At 31.5% G+C, this 21982-nt stretch overlaps 5 protein-coding genes across 5 annotated transcripts; all 5 read right to left on the bottom strand.

Moving 5' to 3' along the window:
- Window positions 1–64: 64 nt before the first annotated feature.
- Window positions 65–2940, bottom strand: LOC103838510 (pantothenate kinase 1). The gene is made up of 10 exons (XM_009114963.3): window positions 2344–2940; window positions 2081–2260; window positions 1759–1805; window positions 1551–1667; window positions 1310–1429; window positions 1126–1220; window positions 953–1046; window positions 740–871; window positions 543–655; window positions 65–475 (listed from the first exon to the last, which is right to left on the bottom strand). The coding sequence occupies exons 1-10, from the start codon at window positions 2402–2404 to the stop codon at window positions 244–246; spliced, it is 1191 nt and encodes a 396-aa protein (XP_009113211.1). The 5' UTR covers window positions 2405–2940; the 3' UTR covers window positions 65–243.
- Window positions 2941–4727: 1787 nt separating this feature from the next.
- LOC103838509 (galactinol synthase 4-like) lies at window positions 4728–7782 on the bottom strand. The gene is made up of 4 exons (XM_009114962.3): window positions 6875–7782; window positions 6463–6783; window positions 6171–6305; window positions 4728–6086 (listed from the first exon to the last, which is right to left on the bottom strand). The coding sequence occupies exons 1-4, from the start codon at window positions 7190–7192 to the stop codon at window positions 5967–5969; spliced, it is 894 nt and encodes a 297-aa protein (XP_009113210.1). The 5' UTR covers window positions 7193–7782; the 3' UTR covers window positions 4728–5966.
- Window positions 7783–11990: 4208 nt separating this feature from the next.
- LOC103838508 (galactinol synthase 4) lies at window positions 11991–16901 on the bottom strand. Its single transcript, XM_009114961.2, has 4 exons — window positions 13265–16901; window positions 12823–13146; window positions 12584–12718; window positions 11991–12488 (listed from the first exon to the last, which is right to left on the bottom strand). The coding sequence occupies exons 1-4, from the start codon at window positions 13589–13591 to the stop codon at window positions 12270–12272; spliced, it is 1005 nt and encodes a 334-aa protein (XP_009113209.1). The 5' UTR covers window positions 13592–16901; the 3' UTR covers window positions 11991–12269.
- A 922-nt stretch (window positions 16902–17823) lies between these two features.
- LOC117127684 lies at window positions 17824–18917 on the bottom strand. Its single transcript, XM_033278286.1, has 3 exons — window positions 18754–18917; window positions 18573–18675; window positions 17824–18492 (listed from the first exon to the last, which is right to left on the bottom strand). Exons 1-3 carry the CDS (start codon window positions 18915–18917, stop codon window positions 17824–17826), a joined length of 936 nt encoding a protein of 311 aa, XP_033134177.1.
- A 416-nt stretch (window positions 18918–19333) lies between these two features.
- Window positions 19334–21103, bottom strand: LOC103844937. Its single transcript, XM_033278285.1, has 3 exons — window positions 20246–21103; window positions 20004–20130; window positions 19334–19911 (listed from the first exon to the last, which is right to left on the bottom strand). The coding sequence occupies exons 1-3, from the start codon at window positions 21101–21103 to the stop codon at window positions 19334–19336; spliced, it is 1563 nt and encodes a 520-aa protein (XP_033134176.1).
- Window positions 21104–21982: the final 879 nt, after the last annotated feature.

Below are 21982 nucleotides of genomic sequence, written 5' to 3'. Positions count from 1 at the left end.
GGTATAAACAAAAGAAAAACCGTATCAAACAAGTGCTTAAAATATGGTTCGATTTTCGGATTGGTTTTCCGGTTCAGTTACTGGTTACCTTGGATATATATATATTCATCTTTACATAAACAGTCTTGTACCAACAAATTGACTATTAATGAGCGCATCTTGACCTCGTACCAATAACTTTAAAAGACACTTTTTGTACACTGATTTCATAACGATACAACAGGTGATCACTGCACCAAGTGACTAAACTAGATTGATGCTACATTCAATGGCTTCACCATCATTTACATTAGCAGTTACTGGGGTGTGTCGAAAGCTATCATCATCTGAACACTTAAGAACTGCTCTTTCCACAGTATGGTGATGAGGTTTCAAGTCGGTACTATGGCTCTGATCTTTGTAGCTCGTGAAAGCACCTAAAGCTCCAAGAAACCCTTCATGCCTTAAGAACATTGCTTTTGCCTCACCTCTCGACCTGAAATGACAAAACTTTAGTCTTTGGTCTGAAAGGTTTATAAAAGTAGTATCAGTCTTAGGTTTACCAGAAATGAACAGCAACAGATATTGTGTCCATGGTGTACTCAAGCCCGCGGATGAAGAACCCACCAAAGAAAATACGTTTAAGACCAAATCTAAGTGCATTCAAGTAAGCAATCTGCAGAGAGAGAGAGAGAAGATGATCCAAAATCTATAAGCTTAGAGTATTCTAAAGTGCATGAAAATGCTTACAGGAACCGACCTGACCGATGTTGTTAGATATCATTCTTAGAAGTGATCTTGCAACATCTTCTGGCTGGTAGTCTTCAAGTTCTTTCCCGTCAGAAATCGCTTTCCCGAAGCTGGAAGCGATTGCTGTTGAGGAGAGACCAATCTACCAAAAGAAAAAGAATGAAAATTTGTTTTTTATGATACCAATGCAAAACATTAGCAAAACAAATATTAATCAGTTTACCTTTGAGTAATCTGTTCCACCGTAGATATCACCAACAAGCATGTCAATTACTCTGTTATTACCCTGGTGGCTTAACTCCAGCAGCTCATCAAAACTGAAACTTAATGATATTAGTTATACTCATGAAAGTAGGAAACTGCATGAATAACGTTTAGAATAAGAAAGAAAGTTACCTCTTGCATTTTGTCAAAAGCTTTCCAAGACCTAAAAATGTGCCTCCACCAAGGCTTGTTCCACTGATTCGCTCATACTTTCCATCTCCATCGACCTACAAAAGAACGAGCTTGAGAGTAAGAACCATTGTTGCTCTACTTGCTAAAAAAGTGATCAGAGAAAAGGCCAAAACCATAGTAAAACCTTGATCATGCTAACGCCAGAGCCGATATTAACAAGGAGATATGGATACAAATCATTATGGTCGATCTGGACAAACTCCTTTTGTCCATCCAAATAGGTAAATGCTTCCCTTGGCACTGTCTGCAATATCAGATTCATACTTCAGGTATAAGCCGGCATACAACAATAGCTTATCTGTTATGGATTAGTAGCTATGCAACAATTGCATAATCATGATTAGATAGAAAAATAAAAATCCAACCTTTAGGAGAAAATTGACACCACAAACAAGAGAATGCATCTCATCTTCCTTATCAAAGACAATCCCAAGTTTCTCCTTAAATAAATCAGCAAACTTAAATGCTCCACCACCTGTGGCCTTTTGGAACATCATTACCAATTAGCATTACTATAAACTTCAACGCCAACATTCCTTCACTGCTCAGCTTTAGATAACAGATATCTATTACCTTAACAGAAAGCTTATCGCGCTCTGTGCCATTCGGATGCTGCACACCTGAATAGTTACAATAAAAGGAATCAATAATAGAAAAAGACATTATTTTGCCTCCATTTCCTAAAAATACTATAATTCTAAGAGAAGAAAAGCATCAAAGACAAACTAATTAAAACAGGCGTGATTATTGAGAAAGAACACTACTAATGGTGTTTTATGATCTGGTTCTTACAAGCAACATGTGTTTCACACTAATCATTACTCCAAAATAAAATAAAAAGCAAGAAAGCTTATGAATTACACATTAAAAAAAAATCTGATTCAACAACACTAACCGGAATGTTGAAGAATGTTCAATCGAATAAAATCTAAGCAATCATCAATTTTTCTGGTCTCAAACTTGGCGAAACAAAGCCTCCCTTGCACGGCCGAGCAACCATTATTACCAACGACGATGCTTCCGTCTTCGCAATTGTCTCCATTAGGAGAGAAATAGACAAGCTTTATCAAAGTCCCTGCGATAGAAAATCAATTTTCCGGATCAATCGAGACGACGAGCCCCAGAGCAGAATCGGATCTAAAGGTTTGAGAAATTAACCTCCGATGTCGAGAGCCAAATGAGAGATTTGAGTCGAGAAGCGAGAATCTTTTGGATCCATTCCCGTTTTTTTTTCTCTGCTATTTCGAAATGATCTTTTCTTCCTTTTTTTTTTTAATTTTGTTTTCGAGTTTTTATTTATTTATTTATTAAACGTAAATTAAAAGGATGTTGTTCAACGTTCAACTACTTTGGATCTAACCTATCCTCATGTCTGACTTGTATTTCTTCTCCATTGAGCAATGTGCAATGTGCCGCAATGTTTGGTTGTCTCTTTTTTTTTCTTTTTTCTTTTTTCTTAAGATATTTTTTTTTTCTTGAGAGACGAAATCTTGCTGACTTGTCATTTGGTCTTGTTGGGTTGCATTAAAAAAAACATTGTTGGAACTCAAAGAGAACGAACATTTGTTTCTCTGTTGGATTGGGACATGTTTTTTTTTGGGTAGAAAACTTGGTCATTGAGGAACTGATGTTTTTTCTTGGTGTCCAGATAATATGATTAACTGGATTGTTTTTTTTTTTGGACAAAACTGGATTGTTAAAAACCAGTTAAAAGAATGACAAATTTCTTGCTTGCTATATGACAATGCACATATAGTCCTTACCGCCTTGGGTGATACTCCCGGCCATTGTTCAAATTTTGAGTTTTAAAGTTTTTTTTTCCGGATTTCCAAAATGTTTTGGGTTCGGATAATACATATAATCTGAAATACTAGCTTACAAAATATATTAGGATATTTATATACCGGACTGAGTATGGATTCAAATTCTTCTGTCCATGTTCAGTTGGGATCTCGGTTTAAGTTACAATGTCCAGATCTAAAATAAATAAGCCCTCAACTTTTTTTTCAGACTAATAGATATTTGTTCAGATTAATAGAGACATAAAATCTCTAATGTGGTGTCAATATAACTGTTTACAGTAATGCCACATGTTAGGAGAATATATGTATATCATAATGTAATCTATACTATACTAAAAAGGGGATATAAGCTCCTCTTAGAGTGTCCACGTAGGCACAAAAAATCGTCTAATCAGAAAATCCGAAGTTGCCACGTCATCTCATTTATTTTTTCGTAAAAAATGAAAAAATAATGCAAAGTATATGATCGAACCCGGGTTAGTATGACATAAATATATGACAGATACCACTAAGCCATTGAAACTTTCTTGGACACATATACAAGAATCACTAAATATGTAATCACAAACTCTTATGTACATTTACAATAATATGGATTCAACTTTCAAGACTCCGATACTTTGTTTTGTAAAAAAAATAAGTAAGTGAGCTAATATATTCTTTGAAAGTGTGAGAACATTGACAAATATGAAAAAACACAGATTTTTATTTTCGTGACAAACTTAAGAATTTTGTAAAAGTAAGTTTAACATATAAATTTTTGTGACAAATATGAAAAAACATAGATTTTTGTACAATTTTGACAAAACAACTCAAAACATAGTTCTCTAATGTCTTAATAAAATATTATTTAAGGGTGCAATAATTAAATATATCAATTCAATAAATTTTGTAATTTATAGACAAAACAATAACACAACAAATTTCAATTAGAAAACAATAACAAGATAAGAAAAACAATTAGATTTATTTAATTACCATTTTATTCAATTTTCAATAATTTCAAATTGTAATAATATATCTTTTTGAAGTTACAAAAAATAATGTTCTTTCTTTATTACACTAGCATTATTTATAGATTCCATATACACAAATAAATATAATATAACGACATAAGCTTGCTTTTTCCGATTCATATGAAAACTTTTTACGTTATCCACCAAAGCAAATTAATTAAATCAATCAAATTGTTAGAATACAAAAAATTAATATACAATTTTATTTTAAATTAAATTATTTAAAAAGTGTATTTTCATTAAAAACAAAATAATAAATAAGTAAAACTGATTTGATGGTAATTTTTATGATATATATATATATATATATATATTATGTGAAAGAAATATAAGCTTAATATTGAAAAAAATCTTAAATACAAAAAACTCTGAAATTAACAAAAAAAACTAATAAAAATTAAACTATGATATCAGTTGAAAGCTTCTTAGATAATATTAATAAAATATTTAAGCGATAATTAGACAAATTTGATTTTTTTTGCCAGCCAAAAGTTTATTATTAATTAGCATCAGTTATTTCAAGATGTTTAAGAAATGATTGACAAAAAAATAGGATGAACATAAATGATATATGAACTATGAATAGTATTTTGTAAAGATGATTTATATAACACATCTGCACATCCATTTTCAGTTCTTTTTGATGCCTAAATTCTATTTCTTCAGAACAGTTATTCCACAAAGAGATCGTATGAGATAATGTTTTGATATTCAGATTTGTTTCTTGACTGTTAAGAAGATTGATAATTGTAAAAATGTCTCATTCGAATATGATATGTCTATAATCGAGTCCCTAACATGAGACAAATTTGTTTTAAAAGTAAATAATTCTTATATTATATAATAAATATATATTTTTTACTGATAATAAAAATATAGTTATTCATCCATCACAAATAACTATGTAAATATGTTGAATCAAGTACAACAATCAAACAACATAATAATTTCTACAAAGAAAATTTTAAATATATATTTATGTTATGTAGTCTTATTTTATATTCTTTAAATAATGTAATACAATATTATACTTTTTTTTTTAGAATTGAAAAATACATATAATATCTATCTGCGCGTAGCGCGATTAAAAAATCTAGTACAAATAGAAGTGAATTCTTATACAATAGTTGGAAAATATACGTTTTTGATATTAAAAAAAAATTTCATAAATATTTTAAAATTGTTGTTCTCATGATTTACAAATCAATAAATTTATTTTTGTATATATAACACTCTACTTATAATACTAATTGATTTGGTTTGTAGACTTGTAATTTGTAAACATACGAACAATCACATAATAACTGAGACCAAGTAACATAATATCCACGTTTGTATAGTTGATTGCATAATAGGTAAATTACGTATTTAAAGTCTTGCAGATAACTCTGTTTCTTTTCACTGGGTTCCTAGGAACTCTGTTTCTTCTGTTGATCTTTTAGCCAAGCAGGCTCTAAACGCTTTTGTACCAAACATGGGTTGATCTGATTAAGGAAGTTGGTGCACACAAAAAAAAAAAGTCTTGCAGATAACTATATAATTAGCTAAATAACATACGGTATTTGTAGAACAATAACAAAATTCTATTTCACCAAGAATCAGACAACAAAATATGTTTTATATGTGTGATTGTATGTTACAATTCATCATTTCCATTTTTTTAATTTTTTGGTTTATTAAATATTTTTATTAATGTTTCAAATAATCTAAAAATATTAAAGGTCCAGATATCGACCAAAAATCTATGATAAAAAGACGATAGATCTGTTTTTTTTTTGTTATATTTTAGCAAAATGCCATGAATTATTATAGTTTGACAAATTTTATTCTCACCACACAATCAAAGAAAACATATAACTTAAAGCATAGAAATCAAACACACCAAAACAGTAATTGTAAACATAATTTGGCTTTATGCCACGCCAAAATATTTCAAAAGGGCTTCCGCATCTTCACCAGGTCTTTACGATTTGAAATCGAGGGATTCGTCGTTATAAATATCCCACCATCTCTTGACCAACATTTTGACATCTTCTCTGTCCATGTAAGCTTCTTCTCCAGTGAACTTCCATGGCTTGGATCCCTACCATTATTCACCAGTAATACTTATAAAAAGGATGAAAAATTCAGAATCAAGACATGTATGTAAGCAATAGAGAGTACTTACAGGTGCACAGTAATGAATAACTTTGACATTCTCCAGCTCCACATTCTCCGGGTGGCGCCAAAGTACAGACATAATCAAGTTGTAAACCAATGGAATCGGTTTAAAAACTTTCTCGAAGAACACATTGAGAAAATCCTGCCAAAATCCCACGTACCAATTCATCATCATTCGAATCAGTGGAAAATAATATTTCATGTCTTTTATTTTCTCAATAACCAAGTATGATTTTAATATTTACGAAAACATGTTTGCATCATTTTAATCTGAATTTTAAATGTAACATATAACTCACTTGTTCTGCAAATTCTGAAGGTGGTGTGACCTTGAGAGTCTGGAGGAGGCTCTCATATGTAGAGAGGTTAGGCTCAAACACAAACATTCCAGCGTTGTAGTACAGTGGAGGAGGAGATTCCATCTCGACCGGCCACTTCACCTTTTCCGGGCACTGCTGGCAGTATCCAATTTTGTATTGGGGCGTGTGGCTCCATGTTTTCTCACAGAAACAGCCTATAACGCCATGCAAGTAACCATCTGGCAAATCAAATAGCTCGTCTATATTGTCATAGACTTGAATATCCGCGTCAAGGAACACTACCTTGTTGTACTCTATAAACTACAAGTTTAAAATAAATCAGAAACTTAGATTTCAACATATATAAAAAAGTGCTCTGGTTTTCAGTTTGTAATGATTTAGACATGCTTACGTTCCAAATACGAAGCTTCGAGTAGTTAATAATGTAATAGTCCCTTGCATAAGAGACCTGGTCGTCCGGAGGATATACAGGCTCGATCTCACGCATTATACAGCCTTGAGACCTCAAGATCTCTTTATGTTCCTCAGGCACATCAGGCATCACAGCAACAACGAGAGGGTAAGCACTTTTAACCTTACGCAAACCCTTTGCTAGACCCACTACACCCTTCACATAGTCTCCATTACCTGCCAGGAATGTCATATAGGCTCTTTGTTGATGGGCATTTTGCTTTAAAATGACTTGATCCATGGGAATGGATGGGGCCATTTGGAACCAAGGAATATTAGGTTGGGTTTGGAAGTATTTAAAATAGGAGGAAGTTTTCTGATGAAGCTTGTATGTGCCAACTTGTGACGTTGGCCTCTGAATTATATACACTTATGTTACTGATGAAAGCTATCACCAATTAAGTCACATATAGAAATGTAAAATTGTGGTGACACCTTATTGGTCCATATGTCATTCATATATCATGAAAAGAAATTTGAATTATATTTTTTCCCATACCTTTTTTTGCTTATTCTAAGAATGTACAATGTAAGAAATTTTTGAAATGTATTTGTACATACCTTTTTTTGTTAGCATATTCTTAAGAAAAAAAATATTTCCAAAAAAAATCATATATATTTCTAGTTTTAACAGTTGACCATATCTACTTTATATATTCTATAATGCAATATTGCACTTTAAAATTTCATATCAATATTTATAGGAAATATCCCCTATATATTATTTGAGAAACATTACAACATTTTGTGTAGTCACATGTCATCACTAGAATGATTCTTAGAATACTTAGAGAAATATGTTGGTCCATCTAAATATATAATAAGATTTTTATTAAACTAACCATAAATACATTATTAATGTGATGCATTACTTCCTTAAATAAAATTACAGAATTGCCTAATGTGGCTAAAGTATATATATGAAAATTAATTATTTTGAATAAAAAAGATTTGATAAAAATAAGTGTGTCTTATATTATATTTGTTTAATTTTAAACTATTAAAATAAATTAAACAACCATAGTAACCATATAATAAAAATTAATTTTTTTTTATATGTTATATTTTGAATTTTTAAAAACGAGTATAAATTACTAAAACTGTTAAAAATTTCACATTCAAATTTTGTGATCCATGGTTTAAATTTTTTGTTATGACATGATACAAATAATTAAAAAAATCATATAAGTTGAAAGTCTCATTTATACTCGTTTCAAAATAAAAGATATAGGAATATATATATATATATATTAATCCCATAGTGAAAATTTTGTTATCAGTAATTTAAATTTTTTGCTATAACAAATACAAATGATAAAAAAATATGAGCAAAATGCATCATTTAATAAATATTAATATTAAAATATACTATATACATGTTACCATAATTTAAATTTAATTATATACCATATCAAATAGAAAAAATATTTTTTTGATTAATAAAATTTATTTATATGTTCTCACCAGTTTAATTATATAAGTAATAGTTACTGATTTTTTAACTATTCAATATATATTTATTATTTCATAATATGTTAGAAACATATAATATATAATAGTTTATATATATAATATTCATTCCGCGCAAGGCGCGGATCTTAACCTAGTATATAAATATAGACGATTTTACATATGCACTTCAAAGGACATTAACCGCAAAAATCAAAGCGTAAAACAGTATTAAGTTTGTAATAATAAAATTTGGGGGAGAATTCATTAATTATATATTAATAAAATAATAAAAGTTATGTCGAGATAATTAATCCATAAAATAATTCCTCCTACATAAAGAGTAGGACGTCGCTTTTCTTTTCTTGCCTAGACGGTTTCCAATACCGAATAATTGGGCCAGTGACCTAGAATCAAGACATGATGCAATAGGAACCATGATTTTTGGAGTCATGATTAGGGAAAAATTTAATCAGATGTATACTTTTGGTTTGTTTGAATAATTTATAGAGATTTAGTGAAATGCAATGGTAAAGAGAGTGTTAGTAGCCTTCTGCTTTCTGCTGCTCGGGTTTGATCCGCATTAGGAGGTGTTATTTAACAAATGCAAAAGTTCCCGGCAAAGAGGTGAACAACTCATTTTTTTATTTAAAAAAAAAGAAATTCATTCTCAAATGATTCGGTTTACAAAAATATCAAATTTTAATTTTAAATAATATTATATTTTATTTAGATTATTATTTGTGAAAGTTTCTAATATCCTTAATGAATAATTATATATAATTTATTATATAATTAACGTAATACCCATACAATGAATATAATATATATTAAAATATTATTCTTATATATTGTGTGTTGTTATAAAAATTAATAATTATAAACTATAAAAATTCAAATTAAGAAACATAAAGACACATCATTAGATATTAATCAAGTAAAAACTGAACTTTTTATAATCCAAAAAAATTATTCAGTGATTTTGATGTACAAATACTATACTTACCCCGGTATTTAAACCACCAATTCAATCAAACCCATTTTTACATTTTTCTTGTATTTGCAACACTTTAAATTTAATATTATAATAGTTTCTAAACAGACCAATACTTTCAACAAGAATTAAAGGAGACGACTTACTCTTAAGAAAAGACATATCGCGTGAAAAACTTATTCTTTTGCCGAAAGCTTGTATATGTATTGCTTTTAGATAGTATAATGATTAACTAGACGGTGCGTGGGTGTTTGTCTTAATTAGTAAAAAACTTTATAAATTCATAACAATTAGTAATTACTGGGTTTTAGAAATTGTGGTCCATGTTATAAATTACAGCTTGATAATTATTATATTGAATGTATTTGTAACACGAATATAAATGAGTACTAACATAGTCATGTATTTTTTTGTGTTTTTGTTTCATTATTAATACAAAATTGTTCTTGAACCCTACTATTGTAAGTGTAAAAATTAAAAATTACTAATTATATAGCTATCTTATTAATGGATAATTATTTATACAGAACTCATAATGGTTTTAAATATTAACATGCATAGTAAATGTGTTTTTAGTTCGTTTAGAATATTTTAGAAATATAAAATTATAAGGATACAAAAAAAATTGATTCGTTTTTAGTTGAAATTTATGTTATTAGTAAAAAAATTTTTATTAATATTGTATGCATTTACTTATTTAATAATAAGAAAATGGACCAATTTTTTGTACATGGGCCATTGACCTCTTTATAGTAAAAATTATTAAATTTTAAGTTATGCTTTATATTAATTTAGATAAATCAAATACAAATTGAGTATGGTCTTGATATAAAATAAAAAAACGTGGCCAACAACTCTATACTAACAGTTTTTTTCCGGGAAAAAAAATTGTTTCCTGAAACCTAACTTATTAACGTGTTGCTCTCTCTCTTGGCAAGATGATCTCTCATCTTCTCACCTAAATCTCATCGAAAAATCGTAAACTTCCTCTGTTGTGGATTTATGTGTTTCTCCCAAAGAGTTTCAAGTTTGTATCTCAAATGGTTATATTTTCTTTCTCCTCTGTTCTTTCCTATATCTGACTTTATCGGTTAAGATCTTTCTAGTTTCAATCTGTTTCCCTAACCGAAGGTACTCTGTAAATTAACTAAAAATTACCAAATAAGATTCTATATGCCAGAAGCAAAGCTTTCTCAGAAGATTAATGGAATGGCAAGTTGAAGATTCCCCGCAAGATTTTCGGGTTCATAGTTATTGTTTACATATTTGTAAGATTTTCGTTAATATGATATATCAATGTGTTTCGTTGGTATTTCTCATTTATGAGGCCCAAATAAATATTACTAATGGGCTTCGATGATATTTTAACAGATTCATAATGAAGACCTGCCGAAATTTATGTTAATTGGAAAATCGCATAAAAAACCGTTTGCAAAAAGTTTACACTTTAAACTTTGAAACATAAATGCTAGCACTTTAAACAATGAAACATATTTCAATAACATATTAAACATCGAAACTAGCTTACTTGTTGCACACGTCAAAATTATGACTGGTTTATAATCTTGTAACAATTTCGATGTGTGCATCAAGTAAGTTAGTTTCGATATTTAATGTGCTATTTAAACAAGTTTCAAGTACAATTTTTTGTCAAAATAGAGTGGTATGGAATGTAAATATTAAACTTCTATTCCTATCTTCAAACAATCTTTTTTTGAGCAATTTCCAAACAATATTTCTATAAAATGTTACACATGTTTCCAAACATTATCAATTGATACTTCTAAGTTTAATAAGATAGATATATATTAAGATATTGTCTTAAATAATTTACTCTATTAATTTAAAATTCTATTTTTATCTACCGATAAAATATTATCATTTAAGTTTAAAATGGTTCAACAAGGCAAAGTAACATAATTTGGAGCATTATAAATACATTTCTTATTGGGTTACTAAAAATACGGTCATCCTAATATATTGATTTCGGTTACCACTTAACCTAACCAAAATTTACCAACCACAATATATTTAAGTTATGTGCATTTATTTTTAGTATATAAATTTTAAATATATTTTATTCGATTTGTATTATAACATCATATATATATATATATATTAAAGTTGTTTATTAAAACAAATGAATATATATATATATTAAAGTTGTTTATTAAAACAAATGAATCAACTTAAAATCTTGGATAAAATGACAAATCAATATAATCATTTTTCAAGTTATAGTATAGACAGACTCGAGTCAGAATTTAGTATCCATATTAAAGAAGTCGTTGAAGCTTTCAACAATGTTCTTAAAGTTGGATCGGACGATAAACTCGTTTAATCTTTTGGTTTTGCAATATCTCCTAGAATTGCATCTCTTATTTCTTAAAGATGTTTCCACCACGGGACGAGATGAATCCTCGGGCTAAGTGCAGACTTGTCTACAGAAACCTTCCATATTCTTTTTTAAGAAAATCAATATCAGATTGTCCAAGGCCAAGAACACAGTTTTGCATCACTTACTGTTCTGTTTGTTTTCAATCATGCTTACAGAATATGATGGAGGGATAATCAATAAAACACTTTAAGTGACTACTAGGAGGCGTAACCAATATAGAAATTAGAACACACCAATAGTAAATATATCTTTAGCAAAGCTTCACATAGATATAGCAATACAAATACTCCAATTCCTTATAGGTAACACCTTACACACTAGCATATACTATTTCATAACCTCTCGGGTCGAGAAAGGGAACCTGAGAACTGTAATTTCAATGCGCAAGGGTTTCTATTTCTGCTTATACTATTTCAAACTATGTATACATATATATCAAAGGAAAATAGATAGAGGAACATGCCAAGTCTTTTTGCACTTTATTTCTAGACCATCTCAAGCAGCGGAAGGTGCAGGAATGTAGGTCATTTCCGGTTCGAGTACCGAAGCTAGGATGGTCGATTTTGTAACGGTCTCTTCCACATCTACAGGGATTTTCGACTTGAAATCGAGTGATTCATCGTTATATACATCCCACCATTTATCAACTAACATCTTGATGTCTTCTCTGTCCATGTTAGCTTCTTCTCCTGTGTACCTCCATGGTTTGGATCCCTATCAATTTCATCATCAATAGTAAAAGGAATCAAAATTCAGCAACAAACTAAAAAACCTTCTCCGGTTTGTAAAGCAAAGGGGTCACTACTTACAGCTGCACAGTAGTGGACAACCTTAACTTTCTCCAGATCCACGTTCTCAGGGTGACGCCAAAGCATAGCAAGAACAAGATTGTAAACCAGAGGGATCGGTTTGTACACTTTCTCAAAAAACATATTGAGAAAATCCTGCCAAAGCAAAGTTACAAAAAATATACCAAATACCAAAATTAACAAAACCAGAGGTCTTCAGTATAATCAGATATATAATCATTAAACTTAATGTAACTCACTTGTTCTGCAAACGGTGAAGGTGGTGTGGTCTCTAGGGTTTGAAGGAGGCTCTCGTAAGTCAAGGGGCTAGGCTCAAACAAAAACATACCAGCGTTGAAATACAGAGGGGGTGGTGGAGATTCCATATCTTCCGGCCACGTGACCTTCTCCGGGCACTGTTGACAATACCCAATGGAATACTGCGGCGAGTGGCTCCATGTTTTCTCACAAAAACAATCCATCACGGCATGGAAATACCCATCAGGCAAATCAAAGAGGTTATCAATATTGTCAAAGACTTGAATATCTGCATCCAGATACATCATCTTGCTGTACTCTTCAAACTGCAACAAGTAAAGCCGCATAGATATTCAACTATAACATATCTTTTTTTTTCTGTAAAAAAAACTATATCATATATCTTGATGAACTAGATTTTTTGTTAAGAATCCAAATACTTACATTCCAAATACGCAACTTTGAGTAATTGAGAACATAATACGCCATAGCAAACTCAACTTGGTTGTCTGGAGGATGAACAGGATCAATCTCACGTAGGACACAGCCTTGAGACCTCAAGATCTCCCTATGTTCCTCAGGCACATCAGGTAACATAGCAACAACAAGAGGGTAAGCACTTTTGACCTTACGCAAACCCTTTGCTAATCCCACGACTCCCTTCACGTAGTCCCCATCACCTGCCAAAAACGTCACGTAAGCTCTCTTTGAAGGTGCTAGATGTACCTTCTCGGATATACTGAGCGTGTTTACGGAAATCTCTGGGGCCATTTTGAGGAAAAGAGGGTTTTGGGGTGGGTTTTAGGATATAACTGAAAATGTTTTCTTGGGTGTTTGAGAAGTTAAGGAAAATAGTAATTTGGCTTTCTAAAGTATATGCCAAGTTTTAGTTAGTAACTTTGAATTTTGGCTTGTGAGTAGTTTCCATGAAGGCTACCACAACGTTTGGTTAAATAGACGTAGCACGAAGGGTAAATCCGAACAAATTAACTAATAATTTACTTCTTTTTCTTCTATGTAATACATGTGAGCCCATGTCCAACTATTTATTATCATATTAATAGGATATTGTCCATTTTTGGTCTAACTGGTTGGTCCGCATAAATTTATTTTTTGGTTCATTTCTAAAAGGTCTCGTACTAGTTAAAATTGAACATCTTTTTATATATTAGACAATATTTATCTAATTCTCTAATATGAGACTTAGTTTGATATCTCACAATACAAGGATGTAAATAGTGACCAAAGAATGACAAGGAATAATGCATTCCCTAACGTTTTAAAAAAAAAAAAACATCATTCACAAAGAATGATTTTTCCTGCCATTTTTTTCTGTAAAAAAAAATAAAGAACTAAATTATTCTTTGTTAAATTTCAGATGAAACAATCATTCTTTTTCGTTCCTGCATTTTTATTCTTTTAAATTTACTTCTTATTCTTTCCTTTTATTTCCAGACTGGTCTCCAGTTGAACCAAGTTTTATATAATGAAACTGAATTCAATTTTTAGATATACTATAGAAACTAGGTATGGTCAACGGTCGAACCAAGTTTTATATAATGAAACTTAATTCAACTTTCAGAGATACTATAGAAACCAGGTTATACTTTGCGTCTTGCGCAAAATGAACATTATATATAAATTATTTTTACATATTATATTCATTATTTTACATATTATGAAATAATAAATATATATTAAATATTATAAATTCAATAACTATTTCGTATATTTTTAAATTAATGTGAACACATAAATAAATTTTATAAAGGGAGATTGCCACAAATACTACATTCATAGTATCACTTTTCATATTTACACTAATCACTTTTACCATCGCTTTTAATGAAAGGTAAAAGACACCTATACCCCTAGGGTTAACTAATCTAAACTTAGGACTTAGAGTTGAGGGGTGCGTAAGGCTTTGAAATGTGAAATTTAAAATTCTAATAAATATATAAATAATTACTTATAAAATATAAAAAAAATGAAAAAAATAGTTTAAACATAGTTTTCCATTTTTTCAAAAACAAATTTTGAAAAAAAATAAAAACAAATTTCAAAAACAAAATAAAAAAAAAAATTATAAAAGAGTTCGAATTTGAAAAAGTATAATTAGAAAACATAAAAAATAATATTATTTTTATTTTTTATTTTTTTATTTTTTAAATAATGATTTATTATATATATATAACAAGGGTATAAGAGTCTTTTGCCACTTAATGAATAAGATATTTTTGAAAATGTCGCTTTAGTGGTGGTAATAAATTCTCATTTTATTGATCCAAACAAACACTTTTTATTTATATGGTCTATAATTAAATTTAAATGATATTAACAAAGATATTTAATATTTGTATAATATTAATATTTATTAAATAATTTTTTCTACTCATTTTTTGATCATTTGTATTTTTTTCATGACAAAAACTTTGAATCACTGATAGCAAAAAAATTCATTGTGGGATGTTTAATAGTTTTTGTAATTTATAATTTATAAACAAATTCAATGCAAAGTTTAAAATTTAACTATTAAATTGTCAATGTTTCTTCAAAACTTTTATAAAAAAATATTGTTCAAAGAAATTTTCAAAATTAAAATATTTATGTATTTTATATGGTATATAGTTAATTTAAACAATATTAATATATATATATATATATATTTATTTAATCTTAATATTTATTAAATGAGTCTTCATACTTATATGATTTTATAATCATTTTTATCTTGTCATAACAAATATTTTAAACCATATGGTTCATAAAAATTTCAATGTGAGACTTTTAACAATTTTAGTGATTTATAGTCGTTTTTGAAAATTTAAAATATAACATATACGGAAAATCTAAATTTATATTATATGGTTAATGTGGTTGTTTAATTTATTTTAATATGTTAAAATTGAAAAAAATTTATAGAGGATACACTAATTTATCTAATCTTTATTATTCAAAATCATTAATTTTCATATATACTTTAGCCATATTAGGTAATTTCGTAATTTTTATTTATGGAAAGAATGAAAATATTAATAATTAATTTATGTGTAGTTTGATAAAAAGTTTATTATATATTTAGCTGGACTAACATTTTTCTCGAGAGATTTTAAGGATCATATTATGGTGATGTACATGGCTACCTAAAATGTCGTAATGTTTCTCTTTTGATATATATGGAATATATTATACTATATAATATCAGTGTCTCGAAATTGTAAATATATGCATGCGTGCCAGCCATATATTTAAAAACTCGTAATAATGAGTCTCGATATTATCATGGGAGCTAAATTTTCCAACACGCATAATGAAGAAACTTCCCATATACCGCCTCTTAAAATTAAAATGATGCTGGGTTATTTTAAATAAATTACGAATTAGTTATTTAAATACGATATGTCTGACTTATTAAAATACAATGATGACTGAGCTATTTAAATACGATATGTCTGACTTATTAAAATAATATGATGGCTGAGTTATAGCTTAATTATATTATATATGTGGCCGAGATTACATTCAGAAACAGAACAATGCGTTTCAAAATACAATTATGGCTGAGTTATTAAAGCAAGTTACGGCTGAATTATATTAAATATGTGGCCGAGATTACATTCAGAAACATAAATAATGAAGTTCAAAATACAGACACGAAATGACTTTCAGGAACCAAAATTATTTGGACAAAACTCTTCAAACATGCGGCAGAGATCACGCAAAACGTTGGTTAGCATCCAATTTGGCTTCTCCCCTCCCTTCGACCAAGTCCACCTAACAAAATAGACTTCTGGCCACACAATTAAAATGATGCCAAACTGTCAAATGATGCCTTCGATCCCATGTGTTTGTCCGCTACAACCAAAAAAAAATTACAATGATTACAGACGGTTGTTATATATTAATATATATGGACAAATGTCGGGCCTTACAGCTAGTTGAAGAAACCAGCGTTCCTTAAAATGATCGGGAATGTCGCAGTATGTCGGCCATGCATGAACCCATCCTTCTGCGAGAATCGTCGGGATGACATGGGAGAGATCAGTTAAAAATTTAAACCATGTAGGGCTGGTTCTGTCAAGCAAGTCACACGGACCAGGGTATAAAACAGGGAAGTTTTCACGATTTCCAGAGCTTAGTATCGCAAAAACACTGGTCTCTAACCTCTCTGAATTTACAGGAACAATCGGCATGACTTTTGATGGGGATAGAGAGAAATTGTTTAGGTTTTTCTAAAGAGATAAATACGTAAGAAAGGGTATAGAAGAGGGCACTATATATAGAGAGGCATAGAACGTGAAACGGCTGAAATTAAAATATTTCAATATTCATTTTTCTTTTTTTCCCGCCAAACGACCACATTTATCAAACGTGTCGGCCGAGTTATATAACCTATTACGGCTGATTTATTATTTGGGGTTTAGGGTTTAGGGTTTTGGTATTTAGAATTTAGGATGTTTATTTAGAAATTTATGTTTAGGATTTGGAATAATAGTGTAATAAATATAACAAATAACATAAACTTAGTCTCAAAATGCTTTGTATATAGTTTAGGCGAGTTGTATTATGATCACACTTGTAAGGTTTTAAGTAATTGTAAGACAACACATACCTCAAGATCATGATCGATTCTAAACTCGTAATTTCAATAAAGAAGAGACGTTCAGCTGATTATATATTCACTTCAAATTTGGAACTGAACTTTCAATATAACATTTTGAAGTACAAACATATAAATTATTTTAATTCAGGGTATGTTTGAGGTGTGGCTGACTTTTATCTATCTTAACGGCTGCTTTATGAAAACGACGCGGCTGACTTATGTAATATTTTCCTATCTTAGGGTATGGTTTGAGGTTTGGCTGAGTTATATCTAACGTAACGACTGCGTAATCTAAACAAGGAGGCTGAGTTACGATAAACAAATCATAACTTTAAGTCAAGTACAAAATACCTACCCATTAAGTGATCATACAAAACAAACGATCAAGTCATCTTCAATCCTAGCCTAACGCCTCTAAGAAATTACAACCTCCTTCAGCGAAGATATCCGCTGCCATCTTCATTCTCAAACCTTGAATATTTTCATCCGATATCCCATCAAAAGCTACACCGAGCGCTAGACACTCGACGAACTTCAACGCATACACTCTACAGTCCCCTCTCAGGTCATTTTGTGGAACAATATCTCTTGTTCTTCGTCTGAATGCAAACTCCTTGTTGGTAGGGCGTCGGATATTAGCAGGAATAAGGAGATTCAGCATCGCGGAGATCACACGAGTAAGCGGCCTAAAGTAATTTAGCATTCTCAGCTCACTTTCGCGTGTTACCTGTCCAACGATTGAATTATAGCAATCAATCTTCTCTTTACGCAGATCCACGTGAAACTCCACCCAATGATTGTCGCCAGTATTAAGCACTCCGTACAAGTGATCTACATCTGTAAACCACTGCAACTTTGTCTGAAGGTCTTTGGGGATCAAACCGTTTGCTAACTCCTCGAAACCACTTCCTTTCAATTTGGGCGCATCCGGTTTGGCTTCCATCCGCCTATAATCGTGAATCCAATATTCAAGGAACCAAGAGTCTATAAAGGCAATGCGCTTGGACCAGAATAGGCTGGGATCTTGATTGGACCTTCGAATGAGAACTCTAATATACGCAGTAATATGCTGCACAGATAATATATAACTATGCTGTAACATACTTATAACTTAGCCGTAAAGTAAATATAACTCAGCTGCATACTTACACTTTCAACCAGCCATCCATATTCTTTGATGGGCCAAGGTCTTGGAGTGATGAAGATTCTGTAGAACTCAATATCCTCGTGAGCTTCTACATATGGAGTTTCCCTGATAATTTAACACAACTCAGTCTATGCAAAATCTTTTTATTAGCTAAAATCAACGAAATGGTGCAAAAGTCCTTACTCGTGTGGCTTTAGGTGTTGCAAAAGATTATCCCTTTTAACCGGATCAACAGGTCCTACGGGATCATATATTGCAGGTGAAGGTTCAAAACCCTTTCTCATGCACGTCGTTACATTGTCTCCAATGTGGAGAAATGGTACAGAAGGACCAAATTCCGGACTCATTTGAGACCCATCTGGAGATAAATGAATAGTTTTCAGCCGATACTCCTTTATTCTTCCACACCTTTTTCTTTCATCTTCCTCCACATCAGATTCCGGCAACAGTTCGTCTGTTTCCGCCTCACTTTGCTCAGTCAGAATTTTTATTCTTATTGTACCACTGCGAGTCCTTTTTGAAGCAGGAGACAGATTCTTATCCTTATTTAAGTCAGTCTCTTCTTGCTTCTTCTTCTTCTTTAAATCAGCTTCTTCTTGCTTCTTTTTCTTCTTTAACTCAGCCTCTTTTTTCTTCTGCTTCTTCTTTAACTCAGCCTCTTCTTGTCTCTTCTTCCTCTTTAACTCAGCTTCTTCTTGCCTCGACTTCTTCTTTAACTCAGCTTCATTACCCTCCAAATCAACCGCTTAGTTATTTTTTTTCCCTAAACCTCTGCAACAGCGTCCGAATGGTGGTTCCTTACAAGAGAATCAAAGACCAAATCAGCATTTGTTGCATCGGCATTACCAAACTCTGAATCCAAGTTCTTTTTCACCTCAATACCCTTATCCCTGACAAACTTCGAATTCAGCTTTGCTCCCATACCTTTCGCATCAGCTTTAGCAATATCATCTGCCTGATTCTTGTCAGATTGGCCTTTATCAGGGGTCTTTTGCGGTTGGTTGTCTTTGGTCTGATTATCAATAGGGGTCTTAGATGCAGGTTGACTACTATTGGACTCCGGCTGTCGGTTCTCTTCTGAGAACATCACGTCTTTGGACTGTTTATCAATAGGGATCTTAGATGGAGGTTCTACAACCCCCAAATCTCTCAGACGCTCTTCAACTGTAGCTTTCACTGTATCTCCAATGGTATCCAAAAGGCCTCGGAAAAAATCTCCAAACTTGGTGTCGTATTCTGTTAATCTCGAGTCAAATTTTCTGTCCAAATTCTCGAGATTAGCAACTATGTTCAGCAGAACCGCTTCGCTACGACCCTTCTCCTTTGCACTCTCCTTCTTCTCTACAACAGCAGTTTCACCCTCATTGATTTTCACCTCTGACGAAACTCCAGCCTTCGAATTTTTGTTGTTCTCATTCCTCTGCACATAAAACCTCTAATAAACCTATCTGCATGTATATCTCTAATTAGGTTATCAAGTTGTGGGTCATCTGCTTCATCAATCCACTGAGGAAACAGATCTTCTAGAGCCTCCTTCATCACCATTTTCCTCACACGCACCTACAACAGAAATACATAAATCAGTCATTAAAACTAATAACTCAACCATCCAATAATTCAATAACTCAAACATTACATTACATTACATGATTCATAGGTCTGATTTAAACCTTACCGTTCCATGATCATTAATCTCCTTAGCTATTGTAGTAGCAAAACTAGCACGAGTACGCTTTCCACCCCATAAAAAAAGCGGAATTTCACCTGGACTAACTACTCTGCCAAAAAGCTCTCTGAATACTGTGACAGATTCGTACGCCCAAACCAATAACACGTCCTTGAAGCCGCTAAGGGTGTACGTCCCTCCTTGTGGATTCAACAATTTGATAGAATCAACAAGAATTTCATAGGCAGTCCGACCCCAAGGATAACTCATCATGGCTTCATCATCGAATACTCTTTTTGCACTTTCAAAGGGTATTCTACAATTATGATGCAAGCCATACAATATGGCTTGAAGAAACAACAGCCCTAACCATTTTCGCTGATCAGAAGTCCAGATTCGACACTCCAATAAAGCTGGCCTAAGTTCATCTAACTTGGGTCCGCACCCAAGCGGCACTTTCAACAACTCCCATAACGCTTTGTAATTCTCTAGACCAGGTTCAAATTTTTCTTCTGACAGTGAATTTGTGTTTAAACCCGTTATCTCACCAAATTCTATTAAGCTAAACCGAAGAGCTTGATCACCAACGACAGACCACATCTCCTTCTTATGTACTCGCAGCTGTCTACAAAGTAGATAATGTACGGTCTTACCAGACCACACCAATTTGCTCTCAGCCAGTCTAGCAATCAATCGAACATGATACATCTTCAGATTATCCCACACATCATTTCCAATTGCTTCTATAAGGTCAGGGATGTCTCCCATACGGCAATTGGTATTAATGCCTTTGTTTTCAAGAATAGAAGCCCCTTCAGGGTAAAGTCTTGGAGGGTAATCCCTTGCTAGATCTTCGGAAACATCCATCTGAACAAAAAAGACATATATAACATATCAATGATAAATCAGACGAACGGCATAAAATAATCAAGCCACAAATCAGTCATTATAACATAAATAAATCAGTCACAGATAATACTAAATCAGTCACCATTACCTTCTATAAATCAGTCACCATTACCTTCTATAAATCAGCCGTTAAGGATCCTAAATCAGCCGTAACGAAATCTAACTCAAACTCAGTCAAAACATATATCTAACTCACAGCATTAATATACTCACTCGAATACTACAAAAACTCAGAGCAAAGCGTCGAAATATACCAGAGAATACGATTTTGTAGATTTGAGGAGACGACCAATCTGAAGAAGAAGCTTCCGGACACGCGATTTCAGAGAAGACGCTTACGGAGACTAGAGAAGACGATAACGGAGATTGTTTAAGAAAATCCGCTTTGAGGAGAAGAGGTATAGTGAATACGATTTCAAAGCAGTTAGGGTTTAGTGAGGGAACACTTTCGGAGAAGAAATGACGATCGTCGTTTGAATGTCCTTTCTGTTTGGTGACGTGGAATGATTACTACTGATGTGGATTTTATTATTAAAATTAATCACAACTAAAAAAAATTATAAAGAGCTTAAACAGTAATTTACTAGGGTTTTGAAAACAGTCTAGTTATTTTGAAAAAATTTATGTTAGTCTAGTCATTACCCAACTTTTTCATAACAGTCTAGCAATTTTCTCATATATTTTCCAGTGAATTTGAAAATGAAAATTTATCTTGTATTTTCATTTTATCATCCGGTGATGTCACTAGGAGAGATGAAAGCTAAAATATAATTTACTACAAATTCAAAAGAATTTTATTTTCAAAGAGAAAACTAAGTAGTTGAATTTAAATATTTT

Source organism: Brassica rapa, chromosome A09, assembly GCF_000309985.2.
Source record: "Brassica rapa cultivar Chiifu-401-42 chromosome A09, CAAS_Brap_v3.01, whole genome shotgun sequence".
Taxonomy (NCBI): Eukaryota; Viridiplantae; Streptophyta; class Magnoliopsida; order Brassicales; family Brassicaceae; genus Brassica; species Brassica rapa.
The sequence above is the reverse complement of the archived record's forward strand: the minus strand, read 5'-3'. Positions and strand labels throughout refer to the sequence as shown.

What these genes read in the sequence shown, in the direction of transcription:
- LOC103838510 (XM_009114963.3), bottom strand. Translation starts at nt 2,404, where the DNA reads ATGGATCCAAAAGATTCTCGCTTCTCGACTCAAATCTCTCATTTGGCT. An exon ending in TTTGGCTCTCGACATCGGAG is followed by an intron (nt 2,261 to 2,343) that starts GTTAATTTCTCA and finishes TTTCTATCGCAG; the next exon opens with GGACTTTGATAAAGCTTGTC. An exon ending in CTTTTGACAAAATGCAAGAG is followed by an intron (nt 1,047 to 1,125) that starts GTAACTTTCTTT and finishes ATTAAGTTTCAG; the next exon opens with TTTTGATGAGCTGCTGGAGT.
- LOC103838508 (XM_009114961.2), bottom strand. Translation starts at nt 13,591, where the DNA reads ATGGCCCCAGAGATTTCCGTAAACACGCTCAGTATATCCGAGAAGGTA. An exon ending in CAAAGTTGCGTATTTGGAAT is followed by an intron (nt 13,147 to 13,264) that starts GTAAGTATTTGG and finishes TACTTGTTGCAG; the next exon opens with TTTGAAGAGTACAGCAAGAT. An exon ending in CTTCACCGTTTGCAGAACAA is followed by an intron (nt 12,719 to 12,822) that starts GTGAGTTACATT and finishes TTGCTTTGGCAG; the next exon opens with GATTTTCTCAATATGTTTTT.
- LOC117127684 (XM_033278286.1), bottom strand. Translation starts at nt 18,917, where the DNA reads ATGAGTCCGGAATTTGGTCCTTCTGTACCATTTCTCCACATTGGAGAC. An exon ending in CAACACCTAAAGCCACACGA is followed by an intron (nt 18,676 to 18,753) that starts GTAAGGACTTTT and finishes TTAAATTATCAG; the next exon opens with GGAAACTCCATATGTAGAAG. An exon ending in ATGGATGGCTGGTTGAAAGT is followed by an intron (nt 18,493 to 18,572) that starts GTAAGTATGCAG and finishes TTATCTGTGCAG; the next exon opens with CATATTACTGCGTATATTAG.
- LOC103838509 (XM_009114962.3), bottom strand. Translation starts at nt 7,192, where the DNA reads ATGGCCCCATCCATTCCCATGGATCAAGTCATTTTAAAGCAAAATGCC. An exon ending in CTTCAGAATTTGCAGAACAA is followed by an intron (nt 6,306 to 6,462) that starts GTGAGTTATATG and finishes GGATTTTGGCAG; the next exon opens with GATTTTCTCAATGTGTTCTT. An exon ending in TTATTCATTACTGTGCACCT is followed by an intron (nt 6,087 to 6,170) that starts GTAAGTACTCTC and finishes GAATAATGGTAG; the next exon opens with GGATCCAAGCCATGGAAGTT.
- LOC103844937 (XM_033278285.1), bottom strand. Translation starts at nt 21,103, where the DNA reads ATGGATGTTTCCGAAGATCTAGCAAGGGATTACCCTCCAAGACTTTAC. An exon ending in AGATTAATGATCATGGAACG is followed by an intron (nt 20,131 to 20,245) that starts GTAAGGTTTAAA and finishes TTTCTGTTGTAG; the next exon opens with GTGCGTGTGAGGAAAATGGT. An exon ending in TGCAGATAGGTTTATTAGAG is followed by an intron (nt 19,912 to 20,003) that starts GTTTTATGTGCA and finishes CTGCTGTTGTAG; the next exon opens with AGAAGAAGGAGAGTGCAAAG.